The sequence below is a fragment of the Mirounga leonina genome, unplaced genomic scaffold (genome assembly GCF_011800145.1).
Source record: "Mirounga leonina isolate KUSES-001 unplaced genomic scaffold, KU_Mleo_1.0 Mir_127, whole genome shotgun sequence".
NCBI classification, from domain to species: Eukaryota; Metazoa; Chordata; class Mammalia; order Carnivora; family Phocidae; genus Mirounga; species Mirounga leonina.
The window spans coordinates 931,482-952,029 of record NW_023270316.1 but is presented as its reverse complement, the minus strand read 5'-3'; the positions used below and the strand labels follow the sequence as shown (position 1 = coordinate 952,029).

Here is a 20,548-nt window from a genome sequence, read left to right as displayed (position 1 = left end):
GGGGGACCCCACCCCCCCGGTCAGTCCTGGGAGAAGGACCCCACCCCCCCTTCAGTCCTGGGAGAAGGACCCCACCCCGCCGTCAGTCCTGGGAGGGGGACCCCGCCCCCCGGTCAGTCCTGGGAGGGGGACCCCACCCCCCTGGTCAGTCCTGGGAGGGGGACCCCCTCCCCCCAGGTCAGTCTTCCAGTAATTGGTGACGTCACAGGCCCAGTAACCATAAAAGGATGCCTCACCTTGTGGAAGTTACAATTTTTCTGGATTACTTCAGAGAAAAATTTTAGAGACAAGAAGAGCAAAGAGGTGTTGGGGACTGGAGCAGCTCCTTCCTGGCCCTGGGCAGCTCAAGGGGGTGCGGTCAGGCTGGAGCCCCCTTCTCCCTGGGTCACACCACGGCTGAGAACGAGCCATGCCCCGCCTCTCCTTGTAGCTGCTACCTGGCGGGCCAGTGGCCATCCCTGGGCTGGGCCTCACAGCTGGCCTGTGTCAACAGAATGCTTCTTGAAACGGAAGCCATCGCCAAGAATCCTCCAGGTGGAATGCCGAGGGTTTGGTCCCCGATGCTGTCTGATGGCCACATCCATGTCCCTAGTGACCTTGAGCCAATGTGAATGTCTGAACAGAGTCAGCCCATGACACGGCAGAGCGGGACCCCCACATTGCAGAGAGAAGCTGTGGCCTGCACCTCCTCACCCAGCTTCCCTTTATGCAAAGTTACGTAGAGGTGATGTCTGCTTGGGTTAATATGTGAGAATAAGTAGTCAACCAGAAATGCCAAACAGGGCCTAAGAATTTTTTGTGTAATATTTAGTTTTGGCAAGCGCCTTCTGTGCATCATGCGGCTATTTGTGTTTGCACTATGGGGTCTGGAACCCTTGGTGAGTGAGGTTGGAACGGCAAGGAGGCCAGGAGCCGGGAGAGCAGGGAGCGAGGGCAGAGGGTTTGGGCCCCTGCATTCGTCAGCCCCGGCCACCATAACGAACCACAGGCGGGAGGCTTCTTTCCCAGTCTGGAGACTGGAGGTCTGAGGCCAAGGTGCTGGCAGGGCTGGTCTCTCCCGAGGCCCCTCCTGAGGTGTGCAGATGGCCGTCCTTCCCCCGTGTCCTCACAGGGTCGTCCCTCCATGTGGCTGTGTCTGATCTGTAAGGACCCCAGTCAGGTGGGAGTAGGGCCACCCTGGTGACCTGAGTTTATCTCAGTTATGTCTCTAAAGTCGCCGTCTCCCAGTAGAGTCACCTTCTGACGTCCTGAGGTTGGGACTTGGACACATGGAATGGTGGGGAGTGGGGAGGACAGTTCAGCCCCTAACAGCCAATTGCACAGGGGTTGGGCCAGGGCTCTGTGCTCAGCTCGGACTCTGGGAAATCGGAGCCTCTGAGACACGTAAGCAGAGTTGTGGTTTTTAAAGGCTGGTCCAGCTGCTTGCTGGGAACGTGGAGTTGCCATGTGACCAGGAGGCCACAGCCTGGTCCCGGAGAGGGTGGGCGGCCATTGCGGCTCTGGGGCCATCCGCCCCCTCTGGGAAGGAGGTGTGTGGCTGAGACGGGGTTAGCATGGCAGCGGGCTGGGAGCTGAGGGACCAAAGCCTCAAGAAGGGCTTTCAGGGGGATAAGAAGGTGCCCAGGATGACCTCGGAGCACCGTGGCCTGACACCCCGATGCACCTGTCAGAGGAAACAGTCCTTCCAGGGTGACCCAGCCTGGGTGCACGGACTGTCCAGGACGCTGCATACGGGGGCCTTCCATGCAGTGGCCGAAGCCCCCCGCAAACCTGACATCTGTCCAGCACGGTGTCTGTCAGCCGTGTTCATGCCGCCCCCATGCCCGTGGGCTTCTGCCTCGGGGGTAGGATCCTGAGGACTTGTTCACTCAGATCCATCTTCAAGCATGCCGAGGCCTTTTAGGAAGAAGGCACTCAGGCAGGTGGAATGGGTGTCGGGGGTGGGGTGAGAGGTGACGGACCGTAGTCAGGTCTGTAATTGGATGGGTGTGACAGTGAGACCGGGAACTGCCGTCCACCGCAAACAAGGCGCCAACGCCGGAAGTTGCTGCGGCTGCAGCCGCGGGAGTCAGAACCGGGCTTTCGAGATTCCAAGGAGAAACTCTGGGGATGGAATCAGGGGTCTGTTGGATTGTCCGTTGGAGGTGTTGCTGATTTCCTGCGTCTGACCCGGGTTCTCCAGGTGTGGTCTCCACCAGGCATCACCCAGACGCTTGTCGGAAATGCAGGTGCTCAGGCTGGCCCCGGCCAGGTGAGTCTGAGGCCCCAGGGGTGCGGGAGGGCCCCGCGGCGCAGGTCAGCGGGCCGGTGGAGGCAGGGCGCCTCGCTCCTTCAGTGGCCTCCGGAGACGGAATGAGATGGAAAACAAGGGCCCCGTGTGCCCATGCCCCCCTGTCTGGGGCTCCTGCGCTCCCGTCGGCTAATTCGGGGCCCCCCCTCAGGCACCAGCCTCACGGCCGCTCCTGGGAGCCTTGCCCACCCCCCTGGGCGCAGCGCCGTCCCCACTGTGCCGTCTGCCATGGCTCGCCGATGCCGTGTCTGACCGCTCGTCCCGGGCCTGGCGCTTGTCTCCGCGTGTGCTCAAGTAGCAAGGGGTAGAAAGCACAGGTCGGTCTGAACTGACGGCCTGCGGCCGGAAGACAAAACCCCTAAAGTTCGGAGAACCGTGTCTACTTCCCTGATTTTCGGAAAGAAACTGTGCGATCTATAAATTGGCCACGTCGACCTTCAAATGAAGCAGAGGATGGAATGAATTGAGGGTCCAGAGAGGGACGCAGTAATCTCCTGCCTCCACAGACACGCTGCGTTCATAGCAAACCATGTCTGTGAGGGTCAAAGGAACATCCTACCCTGGTGCCTGGAATTTGAGAAAGCCTTTCTCTGTGTCCTGCACGGTCCTTGGTGGACAAAGAGGGGAGAAAGAGAGGAGAGAGTGAGTATGGGGTGATGGGATTATGTGTATTCTCTTCCAGGGAGTGCTCCCTCCCGCCCCCTCCGCCGGGGGCAGGACACGGGTCTGTGATCGTTGACTTGCACTCGGCCGTGGGACTTGCTTTGGCAGACCTGGTGCTCAGATGTGCTTGTCATGAGTGGCCCCTTCCTGCTGCTGCCGACCCCCTGGGACACATGCCCGGGGTAGCCGCTGGCCCTCCGGCCTGGGACCAAAATGAGGCAGGTGGAGCAGAGCCCGCCCCGCCCCTTCCCCCGAGCCGTGAGCAGGGGGCAAAAACGTGGCACCTGCTGTGGTCTGAACAGCCAGCCATCCAGTGGGAGAAGAACCGGCCGCAGGGTAACTCCATTGTCTTCTCGTTTTTAAGATAGATGTTGAAGTGTTCTCCTTGGCTGTTGCTGGAAAGCAGAGGACCCACCAGGAGCGCAGCCGTGCCCTTCAGTCTTGTGACCTCCTGCCACGGGGCGGGGGTGGAGGTGTCCTCTTGGCCTCTGGGTAAGTCAGTAAGTAGAAGTTACAGGAGGCAGATTTTGACCAAAAGGGAATATTTGTCCTAAGGACTCGAAAAACAGCTCCCCATGGGCGTGGCCCTGGGCGTGCAGCGGAGTTGGCGAGTGCCTAGGAGGGGCAGCTGGGGACCCGCGGCGGCCCTGGCAGTGCTCAGATCTAGCAGTTTTCAAATTGCTTCCCCTGCTCAAAATATTCTGTAAATGTGTCTGAGGTGTCCATGCCCAGTGGACATGGCTACAAACGGTGAAGGTCAGCTGTTTGGAAAGATGACAGGTCTTCAGTTGAAGGGGGCATCTGGAAGACCCTGACTACACGCTAAAGCATGAGGGGACCCCGGAGGCAATTCCAAAGGACGCTTGGAGCATCTGGAAGAGGATGACCTTGGATTCGCAGGAATTGGTCACATTCGTGCTGCTGCATTTGTCCACTAATTACCCCTTTGTATGAGCGAAGCAGACAATGGACACAAAGCTGGCTCCCTGTAAGCATGTGGGCATTGGGGGTACCAGATCCGGACACTCAACACGCTCCTGGTCATGGGCCGTCCTTCTGGGCCTGCCTGTGTCCAGCGTCTCCAGGTGACCGTCACCGTGTTGCTGCCCTCCCTCGTCCTGGGACCTGTTCCTGGATCCGCCAGCTCTCTGGACCTTACCCCCTATTTCCAGGCAGCCCCTGTGTGGCCCTTCATGATGATGTGCTGTTCACGTGGTTTGCTACCTGCTTCATGGATCAGCTCCGAACCACGACTGTGTCAGGGATTCCCTAAGAGTAACGGTCACGTTCCAGACTCCGGGGGCCCCACGGTGCTGAGGTCAGATGCTGCTGCTGGAGAAGGCGGGCCCCTGGGGGCACAAGTGGGGGATTCTCGCATTCGCAGCAGCTCGTCTGGCAGGTGCTCCCGGTGGGAGAACCTTTGGTGTTGGTCACCTGCACCGGCCGAGTAAGAGAACTCCCTCCAGCCTCTAGTCAACATAAACGAACATGACCCGAGAGACCCTTCTGAGGTTCTAACTAGTAACAATCGAAAGGCATGGCAGTGACAGGTCTCCAGACCTCAGCCACTCGTCAGGTGGGTTCTATGCCTGAAGAACCTGCTTTCGGTGGAGAAGAGCCACTCTCACAGTCCTTCGGGGCCCCCGGACTCGCAGCTTAACCAGATGCAGTGTCCGCAGGTTGGCTCCGGAACAGGAGGCTGCGCTTCGTGAACCTGCCTGTGTCTTCCTGCGCCCCACATGGGCGCGGTCACGGCTGGAGGCTCCTCCTTTCTGCCCAGACCTGCTTCTGTACCAGACTCTCGTCTCTGTGGACCTGCTTATCAGTAATCCTTGCAGATGGACTTGTGCCATTAGAAATAGTATTTTGAGGGGCGCCTGGGTGGCTCAGTTGTTAAACGTCTGCCTTCGGCTCAGGTCATAGTCCCAGGGTCCTGGGATTGAGCCCCACATCGGGCTCCCTGCTTGGCGGGAGGCCTGCTTCTCCCTCTCCCATTCCCCCTGCTTGTGTTCCCTCTCTCGCTGTGTCTCTCTGTCAAAAAAAAAAAAAAAAAAAATCTTAAAAAAAAAGAAATAGTATTTTGAACTTCATCTCATACGTCTGATTTTGGAGATAGAAATATTGGTTGTCTCTTCCCAAATGTGAACAAGCTAGTGCAGCTGTCTGATACACACACGAAAATTCTGGGATCTAATCTGAATTAATTTTGAATTCTAATCAAGTGCTACAGTGGAAATGCCGTTATGTTCTCACGGTTCTCTTTGGATGAAGTGCGGCTGGGGTTCCCTGCCCTGGGGACGCTGTGGAGAGCCAGCCTGAGCGCTGGGGAGGCGGAGGCCACTGACGGGAACCTGCCCTTGCCGTCTGCCATCCCTGTGGGGCCCGGCTGTCCTCGTCTGTGTGGTGGGTCCGTGAGGACAGGGGCTGCACAGGGCTGACACGAAGAGCAGGCTCTCAGGGCTGCCCGCTGGTGGGAAACTCTCGGCACGGCTTACAGCCGTGCATCAGGGCCATTGCGTGCTTTAACTATATTACTCCGTTAGCGACCCCCATCGTGAAGCGTGGGTGTGCTCTGGGCGAGGGAGAAGAAAGGGGAGCGTCTGAGCGGGCGTGGGCCCTCCAGGGCAGTGCTGGCTTGGGGACGCTACTGGGTCTGGGCCGTGGCACCCCACTCTTCGTGGAGGGGCCTCCAAGGGGCAGTTCCTTCCCTCCCCCAGAGGAGCTTTATCCTGGTGTCAGTCCCCAAAGATACACAGACACCGAGGGGGGGGTCAACCCTGGCAGGAGAATTTCTAGAAAATGTAAAGTGGTAAATTTGAAAACACAGTAGAGCAGATCATTCTTTCTGAATTTTAGAGATCAAGTGGCTTTTGTGTCTTTGGGCTTTGAGCAAATGTTCTGGTTTTTTGTCATTCTATTAGTAGTAGTGTCCAAGAAGTGAGTCCAGTCCCCAAAGTGTGAAAAACAATTTATCTTTGCAGAAGGAAGGACTAGTGTTAAGTCCCACTGGTGACATTTTTAGCAAGATTTTAGGTGAACTAAAGGTGAACCGATGCCCCGCGTATGACTTCACCTTTGTAACACTGCTCTATCTTTAAAGACAGTTTTTAAGTGTTTTGATGTCTGAATCGTTGAGGGAGAACATGTCATTTGATGTTTAAATGGTAACAAAATATAGAAAGTTCTTGAACAGATATTAAGTCTCTGTGTTTTATCAGTTGTATGATTTTATGCCCCCATCAGTCCTCAAAGGGCTAAAATTTGTCCTGTTTTCTCTTCTGAAACCCAGTCCGTGGTGTGGGAGGATCCCTCATTCACGCACTCGCCGGCCGCACGCATAGGAGTGTCTGCCCTGTGCTGGCCACGCCAGGAAGACGCAGCAGGCGCCACCCCCACCCCTCGCGGAACAAGACCCTGAGGTCTTCCCCAGATCCGGAGCTTCTCTGGGAACAATCTCCAGGCACAGACCCCTGCTGAACCTGATAAATGTCAGAGTATCACATGGAAAGTACAGGCCCCCGTCTCACACGCTGCGCGGTATTGCCAGGTCAGGGAAAACGTTGTTTTAGTTACCACAACACCACTTACCACCCTGTCCCCTGTTGGGTGTTAGTTGGTTTCTAAATTCGTCTGACTTGGGCACAGTTTCTAGATTTTGTCATGATTGGTCAGCGGTGATGTATCCTTTATTTTAAAAAGTTAAGCATGTCGTTCACAAAGCCCCTTTTCGAGAGTGAGCAGTTCGACTCTGTCCGGCGACGTGCCCCCCCCCCCCCCCCGGGCCGTAGCGGCCTCCACGGGTCAGAGCTGTAGCATGTTTCACGGGTTATCTTGATTGCCCAGCTCCCGGAGCTTCCTGTCTTTGTCAGCGGAGGGGACAGAAAGCCCCCATTAAACAGGGAACAATGAGTGGTGGCCAGCAGCGGGGCTCTGCTGGGAATCGCCGTCCGGTGGGGCTGCCAGGGGCGGCCGGAGTGGTGTCGGCCGGCGGGGCTGGGACCCGGCGCTGAGCAGGGGGAGGGCTTGCTGGGGGTGGGGGTACCCGTGGACTTTGGTGCTGGCCCGACCGTGGGGAGAGCGTCTGCAGCAAGGAGAAGGAACCGTCTGTGCATGCCAGGCCGGGGTGCCAGGGGCCAGGTCGAGGGAAAAACCTGGGAAGGACACAGGCAGGGAGGACAAGGCAGGGCAAGGAGAGGGAGGTGCGCTCGGCGGCCCCGGCTCATGTGGCCGGGCTGCCCCTGCGTGGGCTGGCCTGGTGGAAATCCACTGCCCCAAGTGGACACACGTGGGCTGTTTCCCATCCTCTGTGTCTTAAAAAGGGGAAGAAAGAAGAGCCTGTTGTACCTGAGTCCTGAAGCCTGGCTGTAACCTCACACAGCCGTGAGCCAGGCGTCCGCCTCCAAGGGCCAAATGTCCATACACCCAGCAGCTCATTTAAGATCTGCACTAAATAACTCCCTGCTCCCGTGACATGATTAATTTAAGACTCTTTACTGCCAAAAACCATGCCAGTTATCGATAGGAATTTCTTGACAGTAGCTGAAGGTCATGTTGAGTAAAATAGACCCTTGGGGTCCCCAGAGGGTCAGTCCGGTTCTCAAGCGGCCTGCTGACGCCTCCAGCCTCCCCCAGCTGCGCTCAGCACACCGGGGTGGCCAGGGGCCTGGGACCGAGAACTTGGGTGGTCTGTGTTTCGGAACCGGGGAGTTTAGGGAGCGAAATGCCCACCAAAGGCTGGGGAAATCCATGGTTTCAAGACATTTCCCAAACCTGAAGGCTGTGAACCTACAAGACAGAGAGACCAAGAGACTGTGGGCAGGTTCATGTCTCAGAACTGATTTTTGGAAAAGGTTTTCATTAGTAACATCTTTAAGACATATTTGGAGAAGTAGGAGACCCTGGGTCAGCGGCGCCCACGTGCTGAAGGCCGAGCCACGGGCCATCGCACTGTCGCGCTTACGTGGGGAGAGGATAGACGCAGGGAGAAATTCGGTGCGTGACGGGTGGTCATCGCAGTTCCACACAGCTAGTGGTGGGCAGCTCCCGTGGACACAGAGCAGCCATGTTTCCACACGTCCTCCCTGAGCCGCCGTGGGCCGCTTGGAGCTGAGGGCTCTGGTCCCCGCTCACAGGAAGAGGGCTCGCGTCCTGGACCCGCCGCATCAAACGCGCATCTGTTTCCTCCCGAGTGTGCGCCGGGACGGCCTCTGCTTGGAAGCCAGCGCAGAGGGGCCCAGTCATGGTTTTCTGGGGGACGGCCCCCCAGCGTGGTTCGTCCCTTGTTGCTTCTCACGGATGCAGCTCCTGGAGCCAGCCTCACCTGCAGTATCCCCGGGGACCTGGAGGCCGGCAGCCCAGAAGGGGGTGCGGGCGGGGTGGAGGCAGGCGGGTGGAGGCAGGCGGGGTGGAGGCAGGCGGGGTGGAGGCAGGCGGGTGGAGGCAGGCGGGGTGGAGGCAGGCGGGGTGGAGGCAGGCGGGTGGAGGCAGGCGGGTGGAGGCAGGCGGGGTGGAGGCAGGCGGGTGGAGGCCACTAGAGCTAGTAGCTGCCTCGCGCTCTCGGCACCTTTCCTGCTCAGAGGTGTGACTCTGCTCCTGACCAAGGGAAGCTGAACGTGGACACCGGGGCTGCTGCCTCCTCCGGGCTGGGCCAGATTCGGTCCCCTCGGCCCCGCAGTCTCCAGCTCTAGCAGGAAGGGTCCCCCAGCCTGTGAACGCTCATGGGAGGAGGGTGGGCGCCAAGGCACCAAGATGAAACAAACGCATTATGTGGCGGTGACCCAGGCTCACTGGCTCTAGTTGTGTCGGTGGATGAAGGGGTGCCTGTGGTGCGTGGGGCGAGCATGGCCCTTCAGCCAGACCCCAGTGCTGACCCTCTGCCAGTTTCTACCCCGTGACCTTGAGCATGGGATACGGGCACTCAGGCCCTCGGAGCCTCTGTCGTGCGGCACCGAATGAGCTGCCTGGCAGGGGAGGGGTGAGGATCGGAGGCAACGCTGCAGGAGGCGCTGGGACGGTCTGGGCGGTGCTGGGTGCTCGCCCACTCGGACGCGGTGTGGGCACCAGGTCTGGAGCCGGCGGGCCAGGGGCACGTCGGGCATTGCTGGGAAGTGTCATTTGCCAAGCAAAGCAGTGCTATCATTTCCTTTCTCCCGAGCTAGACTGTAGGCAGGGGTCACCGACGGAGGAGTTTACCCGTTTATTTCAAGAAGGCCTGGGGCTGGTTCTCCTCCCTTCCTCCCGCCTTGTACTTGTTTGTTTGAACTTGAGACTTCCTGAGCTTGGAAGGTGTTTTTGGCTCGGGCAGTTGGAGCAGGTCCCTGACACTGGGAGCCCCGGCCAGCACAAGCCCCTTTCTGAGGAAGGAAACACCCAAGACCTGCAAGTAGATCTCTGCACGGCCTGCGTCCTGCCGGGCGGGGGGACGGGGCGGGGGGGGGGCCGGCGGCAGCCTCTGTGGGCAGGCCCTCGTGGGCAGGTGGTTCTGGGCTCCCCGGCGGACTGTCCGAGCCCACAGCCACTGCAGCTCGAGGCCTGGAGGTGGAGGCCGGGCACTCTGCGAGCTGGTTGGACGCTCTGTTGTTCTTCCTCAGGACTTGGTAAACCAAGGTCACTGGAGGCCGTGTGCCCAGCTCAGCGTGCAGCGCCGGGTGGGGCGCCCTCCCCCTCACCGTCAGCACCCGCCTGTTTTCCACTGTCCAGGTGGAGGGCTGCAGGGCGGTGGGAACCGTGTGGCTCTGACACTGGGACCATATTCGGGCCTTGCATGAGCCTGTCTGCAGATTCAAAGCTTCTGCTGCCGAGCGCGTCCCTGGAGAAGGACAGCAGGATGACCGCAAGGGGAGCATCTCGGGGGGCTCTCAGGGGTCTCCAGCGTCGGCTCCGGCTGCGGCCCCGGCGGTGCTGGGGGGCCTCCAGGCGCCCACAGCCAGGTGAGGCAGGAGGGGCTGGTGCTGTCTGGGGCGTGGGACCAGGCGCCAGGGGTCCCTTCGGTGGGTGGGCAGACGTTGGCAGACGTGCGTGAGGGGGGCTGGTGCATGGTGCCCTCGCTGCCCGGGGGCCCTCTGGCATCCTGCCCCAGTGTGGATGGCCTCCTGGCCCCCTGCCCTGCCGCCGGATGTGGGCCGCGGTCCCCTGCCAGCACCACAGGCTGCTCCCGGGCTAGCGCCTCTCTGAAGAAGGAGTGGGAATTCTCATGGGTCTCAGAGTCGTGTCTTCACGAACTGACTTCCTATGGAGCTGGGGCTGCTAATAGCTCACGCTGGAGGCGGGAGCCTGTCCCTTGTTTCTGCCCTTTCTCCCGGGAGATGCCCCCCCTCCTCAGGGGCCTGGAGAGCTGAGGCTTGCTGTTGACCTTGGGGCAGCAGAGGACTCTGTGACTGCGGGCACCCCTTTGGACAGATGCCCTTGATGTCTGTAAGGTGAAAGACATCAGAAGTAATAAAGCGAGCCCAGCATCTCCCCGTTAAGGAGGCGGAGCCTGGCACTGGCCCTGTAGCGTCCCCAGAGGGAGGGAGGGGTGTCTGCGTCCGTCGAGGCCGAGCGCGGGGTCTGGTGTGGCTGACGGCCCCTGGTTGGGGGGAAGTAGACTCGTTGTGGGCAGACCGCCTCCCTCTGTTTCACTCTGGGGTGAGGACGGAGCCCACTCCCTGAAAGCCCGACTGCTTCTGCATCCACGCCGTCGTCCCGAGCTCACCTGCCTCTGTGCGCGTGTTCAGGGTTAAAAGAACAGCCTCAGCCCTCTCGTGGATTCCGCCAACTCTATAGAGTGAGTGGGGCCATCACAACGGGCCGTGTGGACCCCTGCCCCACGCTCGCTGGGGGCGTGGACCCTGCATCTGTTCCCTTCCCGGCCTCCCCCCGCGCCCTCTGTCTGGAGTTCAGCGGACATGCGTGGGGGTTCCCTGACACATCTGACCAGACCTGCTCTGGCCTTGGGGGATCTGTGCTCTGTCTCCGGGAGGGTGGCCCTGAGGACCCCCAACTCTGAAGGACGGGATTATCATCCTGACACCTGGAGGCTGCATGGGGGAGGGTGACTTTGGGCCTGAGCCTGTCCCCACACATCAGTCATGTAGCCTGGATGGTGGGTTTAACGTCCCAGGGGTGTCCTCTCAGAGGGAAGGGGGTCTGCTGACCCCACAGGCTTCTCCTTTATTCCTTAGTGCTCATTAGAAGCCTTTGAGGCTGCGTGCGCTGGTATTCAAGACCAACGTGGACGGTGGGCAATTAGGTGCTAAGTGCCACGTGAGGCCCTGGGTCAGCAAGGCTCTATGCGGCCCTCTCAGCCTCCCTCACCGACCTGCCCCCGGCCTCCCTCGCTGTCCAGCCCGGCCTCCCCAGCATCTCCAGCCTGGCATCTCCCGGCTAAGTCTCCTTGACCTGCAGGTGTGGCCACCACACCCCTGGGTACCTGCTGGGTGACTTCTTGCTCCCAGAGAAGCAGTCTTGCCTTGGCTTCCTGCCTGCAAGTTTGTCCAGTTCCTTCTTCAAAACCCATCTGTATACGAGTGTCTGGGTCGGGCTGGCCTCCGCGTTCCCGTGGACAGACCTCACCAGTCAGCCCAGCTGCTTTCCGTGGTTTGAGCCCTGAAAGAAGCATCGTCAGGCCGGGAGATGAGCTCCAGCCAGCCTTCTGGTGCAGTGGAGGACACAGGGACCGCGTGTTATCACGAGATCCAGTTTTCTCTGATCGCCAGAAACATGTGATGTCGATCAAGCGGCAGTTGGGGTGAGCTCTGGGCTGTCACCTCCGCGCTGTCCCACGGGAGCTGCCGCAGTCCAGACACAGGACACTACCTACAATGGCGTCTGGGCACCTGGGGGGCGTCCACTCTGTGCCCCTCTGCACTGGGTCCTTTCCGACTGAGTTTCAACAAGCCAAGAATAGGTTGTTTTACTTAGAATTGAAAAATTCTCTTTATGGAAACATGTTTTGGGTTGGCATGGAGAATTTTAAACAGAACCAGAATTATTTAAAAGATGCAAATAAGTACATTTGACCCACCCGGGTGAATTGATCACTGCAAGTGATCACAGAATTTCCCTTTGAGCTTCCTGGTAGCTAATGCAAAAAGGGAAAAAAAATGACCACAAGGTTACATGCAAAAAAAAAATTCCTCTGGAGGGAATTCTGGAGGAAACCAGTAGCTCAGCTGTACGGACTCAACGGTGACGTCTTTGCAGGGTTTCCTTTCTTTTAGAAAATCAGTGCACCTAGAAATGTTGAAAACGTAACAGCAAATTGCAATGAGGCCCTTTCCAGAGTCAGCCAGGACAGCAGTGTGTCCCTCCCCGCTGTTCCCAGAGGGCTGAGTGCTGGAGTCAGGGTCTAACCATGACTCAGACAGGCTCTCTAGGGACCATGTGACTAGCGGCCAGGTCACAGGCTGTGGGGCCGTGGTCCCTGTGAGTGTGGGAGGCGGAGGCCACAGCCACAGGCCAGGGCGCTCTATGGGGCCATGAGTGTGGGCTCAGTGCGCATTGACACTCGGCCACTGGATCCACTGGGTCTCGCCCATAACGGCTTTCAGAAAAGCCAAATTTGCGAGCCTGGCTTTCAGCTTCTCAGGAGCTTCTGGAAGCGGAGGGTGGTTTTCTCTCTGACTTTGCAGAGGTCAGACTTGGGCGAGGTCTACTGAGACCTGCAGAAGCAAGGAGAGTGTGCTGCTTTATCTAAAGTGTGTTTATTCAGAGGAAATACTTGTGCTGAGAGTCTTGTTTACAGGCTCGCACTTGTTGGTAAGGAGAGGTTCCATGCTCTGGAGAAATCTGGTGAATATCATTGTTTTTATCATTTTAAACATCAGGCAACTTGGTTGAAGTCACTGCTTCTGACCTCCCGCCCAGATTCCCCATCTGCCCCCGGCCTGCTTGGAGACAGCTTGGCTCAGGTCTGGGGATGGGTCTCAGGCTGAGGCGTCTGGGTCTTTGTGGGGTCTTGGTGCTGGGCACCCACTGTCTAGGCAGCTTGGACTGCAGTGCGTAGCGGGGAACCCCGCTGAGCACCTGCTGACTGGGGTGTTGGACTCGGTCCACTGTCTGGGTCCCTGAGCAGGGCTGGGGGTATCCTTCCCCCCGTCCCCGTGGAGCCCACGTGTGGTGGGCAGGGCAGGGCCAGCAGTGATGGCGGTACGAGCCAGCTCAAGCCTTGGCTGGACTCCGAGAGAGCGTCTCCAGGTGGGGCTCACGCTTCACGCTGCAGACGTGTTAGAGACCCGCAGACCGAGAACGCTGGACAGCATAGGAGGGGCCTTGGAACAGGTGCCCATGTTCCTGCTCGCTCACCCTCCTCGGCAAATACGGCCTCCGCCTCTGTTTGTTCCCAAACATAGTCACGTGTGTTGGGAGCATCGGACCTTATCAGATGCAAGCAGGAGGGACAAGGAGTTGCTTTGGACATGTTGTTGGATTGAGGCTTCCAGCATGCACGCGCGTCTCTGCAGGAGCGTGGGACCTGCCCGCGTCTGACCGTCCTGTCGCCTTCACAGCAGCACGGGAGTCCCACCGGCAGAGGTGTCCCCTCTCCGGACCAAGGCCAAACGGGCCCGGACGTTCCTTTCTCCTCCGGTGCCCAGAGCCGGCCGGCCGGGGTACATGTGTACGCATGCGGGTGGGGTGAGCAGATGTCGGCCCGCGGGAGGGTAACCTCCTTGCAGTGCTTTGTCTCACCTCGGGGGTGAGACGGAAGTAAAAGTCAGCTGGTCCCTCATGCAGATTTAGGGAGCAAAGTTCAGTGGGAGAGGCTCGTGGGTAAGTACGGAGGGCGGCAGGACGGGGCGCAGGGAGAGCGTCTCCCTGGTGCTCCCGGGCCATGGGGGACGGACGTGCGGCCTGGATCTCCGTGGCGGAGATGAAAAGCTACTATATCTATTCTGAGTGGTGCTCCTGGATGCTGTCTATCGCTGAGGGTGAGTGTCCGGGTCCCAGGAGCTGTCGTCCTGTGGGTCACTCGCAGGGCTCCCGGCGCGGTGGCCATGCCTCCTGGAGAGGGTTCTTACGCATCTGCCTGCAGAAGGGAGGACGTCCTTGTGAGTCACCAGTGAGCGGCACCCCTCACGGAGCCAGCAGTGATGGAGCGAGGAGCAGCCTGGGGAATGGGTGTAGGAGGTAGACGAGCCTTCATCCAAAGTCATCGTTTGATGACTCTGAGTCCCACCATTGGCTCCCTAAAGCCAGGGACATCCCTGTGGCTAGCGAGGGTCAGCTCCATGGCGGGCCGACCTGGACAGCAAGGAGTTCGGCCAGCACCAAGCCCGTGGAGCTGAGCCAACCTCGTCCGCGCTCCGTGGGCAAAGGTCCACGCATAAAGTGCAAAGAGAACAGAAGCCACCAGCTACTTGGTATTGATGATCCCCTGACTGAGTGACACGCGGGTGACTTACCGGGTGGTTGGCAGCACTGTAGGTCATGCGGATTGGTGACACAAAGGTGCTTCTGTGGTCAGCTTCCTAGGGAGCCATAGAGCCCAGCGAATCCCTTGGGGCCCCCAGCCGTGCATGGGGGCTGAGCAGGTCTCTTGTCCATGCACAGACTCCTCCATTCACCCCTGAAGTTCCCGAAATCTGCTGCGATGTGGTAAGGGGCACGGCTTCTTTACTGGCCAGCTGCAGTGCGGTCTGTGACGAGACACGTCTGAGATCTCTGTGATCAGGCTGGGGGCACAGCCCCGTGAGGACAGGCCCTTCACTGGGCCCGGGGGCTGTGTTCTCATCGTCCGTGGGCTAAAGCTGTGCCTCAGTGTCTCGTCTGAACCCCCGGACGGGGAGGGCCAGGTCGTGGGTGTCAGAGACAATGCTTGTCTGGGGGGCTGTCGGGGGCGTGGGCCCTGGCAGGCGATGTGAGCCGGCCCTTGGGTTTGCTGCAGGGCCCACAGTTGGCCCCGTTGCTCTTGTTTCTGTCGGTGGTGACAGACACCAAGCTGGAGGGCGCAGGAAGGTGGTGGGCCCGGCGGGGCCCCCCGAGAACCCCCAGGAGGGCCAGCATGGCTCAGCTCAGAGAGGGGCTTGGTCTCCGAGCAGAGCAGGGGCAGAAGTCTGGACCGTTTATGCAATGATCACACTCTTCTGCCTGTAGGGAAACTGAGGCTGAGTGAAGGTGACCGCGTCCTTGGGGATTAAGGGCCGAAGTCAGTGAGTGGGCCAAGCCCACGGTAGACAAAACAGCCTTCAGCACAGGGGACAGAGGTGTCCCTTGCTTCCCACCCAGTGTCCAGAGAAGCCCTGCACGGCCCCGGCCACATCCCCCAGGGACGGGGGCCCCGCGAATGGGAGCCGCCCGCTCACGGCCAGTGTCTCCATTTGTGTTGTGCCAGGAAAGTAAGTCACAGGACTGTGCGGGCCTTCCGTGTGGCTCAGCTCAGGACCCGTGGACGCGGCGCTCCTAGCCCCAGACAATCATGCGGGGCAGGACCACCCCTGGAGCCGCTGGGCCTGCAGTATCATGGGCAGATAGATGCTCAGGGTCCGGACATCATGTGCCTGGGTCTCTTCCCCAGATGAGGGCGACAGCATGGGGATGCCCTGGAGGGGCGCTCACGGCCGGAGCGGGGCGCGGGCAGGGTCTCCGGTGCTTCTGGTCCAGGTGGGCAGGAGTCTCTGGAGGTAGCCTCTCCCCACCGCCCCGCCACACTTCCTGGAAGTTCCTTTGTCCAAACAGCTGGTGCCCCTTCTGTGCCGTGAGGTGGACGCTCGGCCTCCCAGGGCCCCCCAGCCCACCTGCAGCAGAATTTTCTTTTATTCTCAGTCCTTTTCCTCTTTCATTTTTCCCTCAGTGTCCACATTCTGCTCCTGCCCCCTCCATGCGGCTCCTGAGATGGAGCGCGGCAGCCTCGCGGCTCCGAGGCCACGGCAGGTGGCTCAGAGCTCTTGCCTGGAAATTGGAGCAGAATGAGGGTGGTAGGACAGGAGTCGCCCTCCTGGAGCCCCAGGACCAGGCGGCCCCGCGCTCTGACCTGGCAGTGGGGCCTGGGCCACGGCTGAGGGCCGTCTGCGCAGAGGGTGGGAGCCCGGGCCTGGCCCGAGGGTCAGCCGAAGGTGCTGTGAGGTGGGAGGCGTGGGAGCCGGACCTTTCCAGGGATGCTGTCACTCTGAGGCCACAGGCGTGCGAGTGTGCTAGAAAGGGTGGCGTCTGTCGAGCTGGGACAAGATTCCCCAGCGAGCCTCGTCACCATCGTCATGATGCTGGGGGGAGGTTGCGCCCCAACAACAGCCGAGCCCCAGTCACAGAGGCGCTGGTGCTGGTGTGGATGCTTCTGCCGGGGCGCCGGGCACTTACGCTCTGCTGCTTTCCCGTTTCCCCTAAAGGGCGCAGAAAGGTCATGTTAGCGCCTCCAACAGGTGTGCGTGAGCCCTTCCTGCATGGTGCACATGTGCATACGCATGGAGGCACGCGGATGGGCCGCCGGCCCTGGTGACCCCGCAGAGGACTTTCTGCATCAAGCAGGAGATCAAGCTCAGTGTCTGGGGCCTTTCTTAACTTGTAGGCTCCGTGCGAGATGCAAGGGCTCAGTCGGTGACGTTTTCTTGTGGCACATCAGTCAGCCCCGTGGGTGGGATCTGTAGCCAGCCTCGTGCGTCCCGGCGGCAGTATGGGGGACGAAGCTCCTCTTTGTCACCATCCTGTGTGGGAAGACCCAGAGGGTTCAGAAACCGTGTCGGCAACACAAGTGTAAATCCCGTCGTGCAGTCATTGCCCTGGACCCCGCAGTGTCTGGAGACTGGAGGCAAGTTTTTCCTGTGTCTCTAGAGAAGGCAGATTTTTCAGACACAGAGTAAAGAGCATGCTGAGAAAAACCAGCAGACGATCGTCCTGCGCGTGGAGCCAGGCCGGTCGAGGTGGAAGGCGTCGATGCCACCCATCTGCAGCGCCGTCCAAAATGCCTGTGAAGTATTTACTCGTGCAAAGAAACCTTTATTTCCCAAGACTGCTTGAAAGAGGTGCTCAGAGGACTCTCTGGGACTTCTGTATAGGAGCAAGTTTTCAGGAAAATAAATGGGTTTCTGTATTAAGCTAAGAACAAATGAATTCACAAGACATCCAAGGCCTGAGAAGGGCTGCTCTTCATCGGTTAGCGACAGACAGGGAGCGTCGGCTGTGGGCCGGGCCCAGGCTTGGTGCTGCAGGCAGGATGGTAATCATCAGCCTACATGGTCTCTGTGAAGACTGGGATCATAATCCAGAGCTGAGAGAACATGCCGGGGTATTGAGAAGCCCATGGGATGAGATTCCTGAGCTGAAACAGGACTCCTGGAAACCTGCTCCTTCCCCTCGGAGGAGCGGCCCCTGGCGGCCACGGGGCGGTCCGCGAGGTCTGCCCCTGGGCCCACTGCACCTGCAGGCTGCTCACACCTGGCGGCGGCAGGGAGGGGAGCTGTAGGCGTGTTTGCTCCAGGAAGCACGGGCTGAGCTAACTTGACAGTGAGCCGGGTGTCGGCACAGGGCTCGAGTAAGTGCCCAAGAGCTGGCCAGTGGCCTTCCTCTTCGGCTCCTCGTGCTCCATGTGGGGCTAATCTAATTCCCCGATTTGGGGCATTTTCCTGAATGACATGGACACCTTTCAAGCATATTTTCCAGTTGCATTATCCATTCTGTGGAGGAATAAAAGCAGATTTTTTTAAAGCACAATTTCATTAATATGTTGGAAATGTGACCAGAAGTTGTTAGGCATTCCAGAAATCTATCAGATAGTTGTGTACAGACTGGATGAAAAAGGCATCCTAAATGGACAGCTTAAAATGCAATTGAAATTTGCATTTTAAAAAGTTCATGAGGCTTTTGCTTTTTCTGCCCAGCCTTTCAGCTGCATGGGAGCCACGTGGAGGCCGTGGGAGCAGAGGGGCAGCAGGTGGTCGTCGGGGGCGCCCACACTCCAGCTGGGACACCCACAAGAGGGGTCTGCTTGTTCTGGTCCCAGCCACAAACCCCCTGGGCAGCTCTTGGCTAACGTTTGGGATTTCAGGCCATGAGCACAATTTGTTAGATGGTTTTATTTTCTCTACTCTTCAGTAATCTCGTCACATTTAAAACAAAGAAAGTATTACTTTCATTACTAGAAACCAGTGTGCTCTTAACAATAACCCAGGCTGTTGCTGCAAGGCCGTCCCTCTGATAAACGTCCAGTCCTCGCTCCTTGAGGGCAGATTTTTGGGAATGCACAGGACTTATTACAGGAGCCGGCCGAACTGGGCGTAAGACACCTTCTCAGCCAGGTCTTCTTTATGAAACTGACACAGAACATTCTGCTGTGTGTTTTGGGGGGGTCTGGTGGCACTTATTTAATTCACCCCTGCCCTCAGCCACTCTGTTTTGTTTTGTTTTTTTAAGATTTTATTTATTTGAGAGACTGAGTGAGAGAGAGAGTACGGGAGCAGGGGCAGAGGGAGAGGGAGAGGGAGAAGCAGGCTCCCCGCTGAGCAGGGAGCCCAATATGGGGCTCAATCCCGGGACTCTGGGATCATGACCTGAGCCAAAGGCAGACTTTTAACTACTGAGCCACCCAGGCGCCCCCTTCAGCCAGTCTGTTCATCATCAGTTCCTTTTTATTGTATCAACACAACATCAAAACAACATTGAAACATTGTATCAGCACAGCATGGAAAACACCAAAAAATTCTTTTATGCTCTGGTGTTAAGAGAACTGACTTTGACATTGTATCTGAGCTCTGAGCAAGATAAAAGGAAATGCTTTCTGTGGACAGCTGGTGTGCATCTCAGACTACAGGTCTGCCAAGCACTTAGGCACAGTGCAAATCCTAAAACGCTCACAATCCGGCCTTGCTTTGTCTGCACCAGCACACGCCAAGCGTCGTGCTTGAGCTCAGGACCTGTAATGGCCAGGGCTCGGGACATCACATAAAGGAGCACACGTGTTAATATGAACACAGGAGCTTCGAGGCACAGACGGGGTTCGGGGTGGCCCTGGCAGTGGCCACAGAGGCAGGTGGGGATTTGGTCCAGGATCTTGACTTATTACCGGAGACACGGGGGCTTCAGGCAGAGATGTGCGTGTAGAAGCAGGTGGCCTATGGAGAGACCAGGGTGGGACCTGGGGACAGTGCGGGCCACAGGCCACGGGGCTCTGAGCCATGGCAGTAGCAGCGGAGGGTGGGTGCCGCCGGAGAGACTGCTGGGAGGAGGGGCGGAGCATGGGTGTCATCTCAGGATGAAGGCAGGCCTGAGAAGGGCAGTGTGTGTTCTCTGGGGTACTCTGCAGGGCCTCCTCACCCTACAGACAGCCTGCGCCATCTGGGACCAGCCGGCATGGGCCCAGTGTGCCTGGGTGGTGTCTGGGGCCTGCTGGCTGGGTTCCCATCCCCAGTGGGCCCCCTCCTCACTGTGCATTGAGGCAAGGGGCTCAGTCTTCCCGTCCATAAGATGGGCACGATGGCACATCTCTCAGTCCCTCGAGGGCACCCCCAGGCCCAGCCACAGGGTGCAGACTTCTGTCCTGTCTGCACACCTGGACCCCTGCACTGGTCCTCTTCCCACAGAAACTCCTGAGGCCGAGGATCCCCCCTCCCTCCTCCCTTACAGCCTGGTCATTGGGCTCTCCGGGTCCCCGGGCTCCGCAGGGCCTCTGGGCACAAAGGTAAAGGACAGTTTTTAAAAATGAGCTTTTTGGAAGTACCTGCTGTACAAGGAACTCCTGGGGCATCACTGATCGCCTTGAGCTGCCTCTGCCTGCTTTGTGTGTGCGGCTGAGCCGTGAGCCCATGGGGCACCGTTGTCCTGCCTTTCCCATGAGATGGAACTTATTTTGGGAACATCTTGGGAACACCTTGAGTGGGTGCATGGCGTCTCTCCTAAGGGGTCCTCCTGAGGCCGCATCGGCCCCTCCATCTGCTCTCCCGCATCTGTGGACCTCTTCTTCAGGTGCACATCTGAGGGCCTGTGGGCTCCCGTTCTGAGCCTCAGGCCCCTTGGCGCCCGTTCCGAGGCTCCGCTGGGCGCCAACACCCAGCTGCAGCAACCCGCCGTTTCCTGGCTGGTGCGGGCGAGGCCCTGCCTGCCTCTCGGCGGCTCCTCCCTCTCCACCACCCCCACGAAACTCCCGCTCAGACCTTCAGACACGCCCGACACCAGCCCTGGCTTCTGTGTGCCGCCTGAAGTCCCCTCCTCCCAAACCTCTCCAATGAGGAAACTGACACGCAGCTCGGTGGTTGGATTTAGAATCCAGAATTCCCATCGGGAGCCTCGGGGGGTCCTGAGACCCAGGCCACCATGGTCCAGCCCGGAGAAGCATGGGTCACCCCTCTGCACCTTCCTGAATCCGCACACCAAATGTGGCTTGTGCACTCCTGACGGGGGGTGCTCTGCTGTCATTCCCGGGCGGGAAGAGCCCTGAGCCGCCATCTGAGTCCTGGACACCTGCTGCCCGCCACCTCCAGCTCCCCAGGGCGAGGCTGGCTCGCTCCCAGACCCACGGGCATCCCATGAAGGGAATCAGCCTTGCCCTGCCACGTCCACGCCTACGGTGGCATTTTAATTAACCTAAGGCTCCAGCTGTGTTTGCTCCCTGCCGTGTGTACCCAACCCCGCACTCGCCCAGATTTGTTAGGTGTGTGACATGAAGTTGTTGATCCTGGAGGAGAATGGGGC

At 59.0% G+C, this 20,548-nt stretch overlaps 1 protein-coding gene across 8 annotated transcripts in view; it reads left to right on the top strand.

Moving 5' to 3' along the window:
* The window catches only part of MCF2L (MCF.2 cell line derived transforming sequence like), a 95,057-nt gene that overhangs the window by 4,354 nt on the left and 70,155 nt on the right, over positions 1-20,548 (top strand). For 4 of the 8 annotated variants that reach the window (XM_035003028.1, XM_035003026.1, XM_035003027.1 and 1 more), the window contains exon 1: positions 9,024-9,882. The exons of 2 other annotated variants lie outside the window; for them this stretch is intronic. In XM_035003028.1, the coding sequence (XP_034858919.1) occupies positions 9,717-9,882 (166 nt within the window). In that variant the 5' untranslated portion in view covers positions 9,024-9,716. Of the gene's footprint in view, positions 1-9,023; positions 9,883-20,548 lie in introns of those variants that run through there. 2 more of the 8 variants (XM_035003030.1, XM_035003031.1) reach the window with 1 other exon arrangement.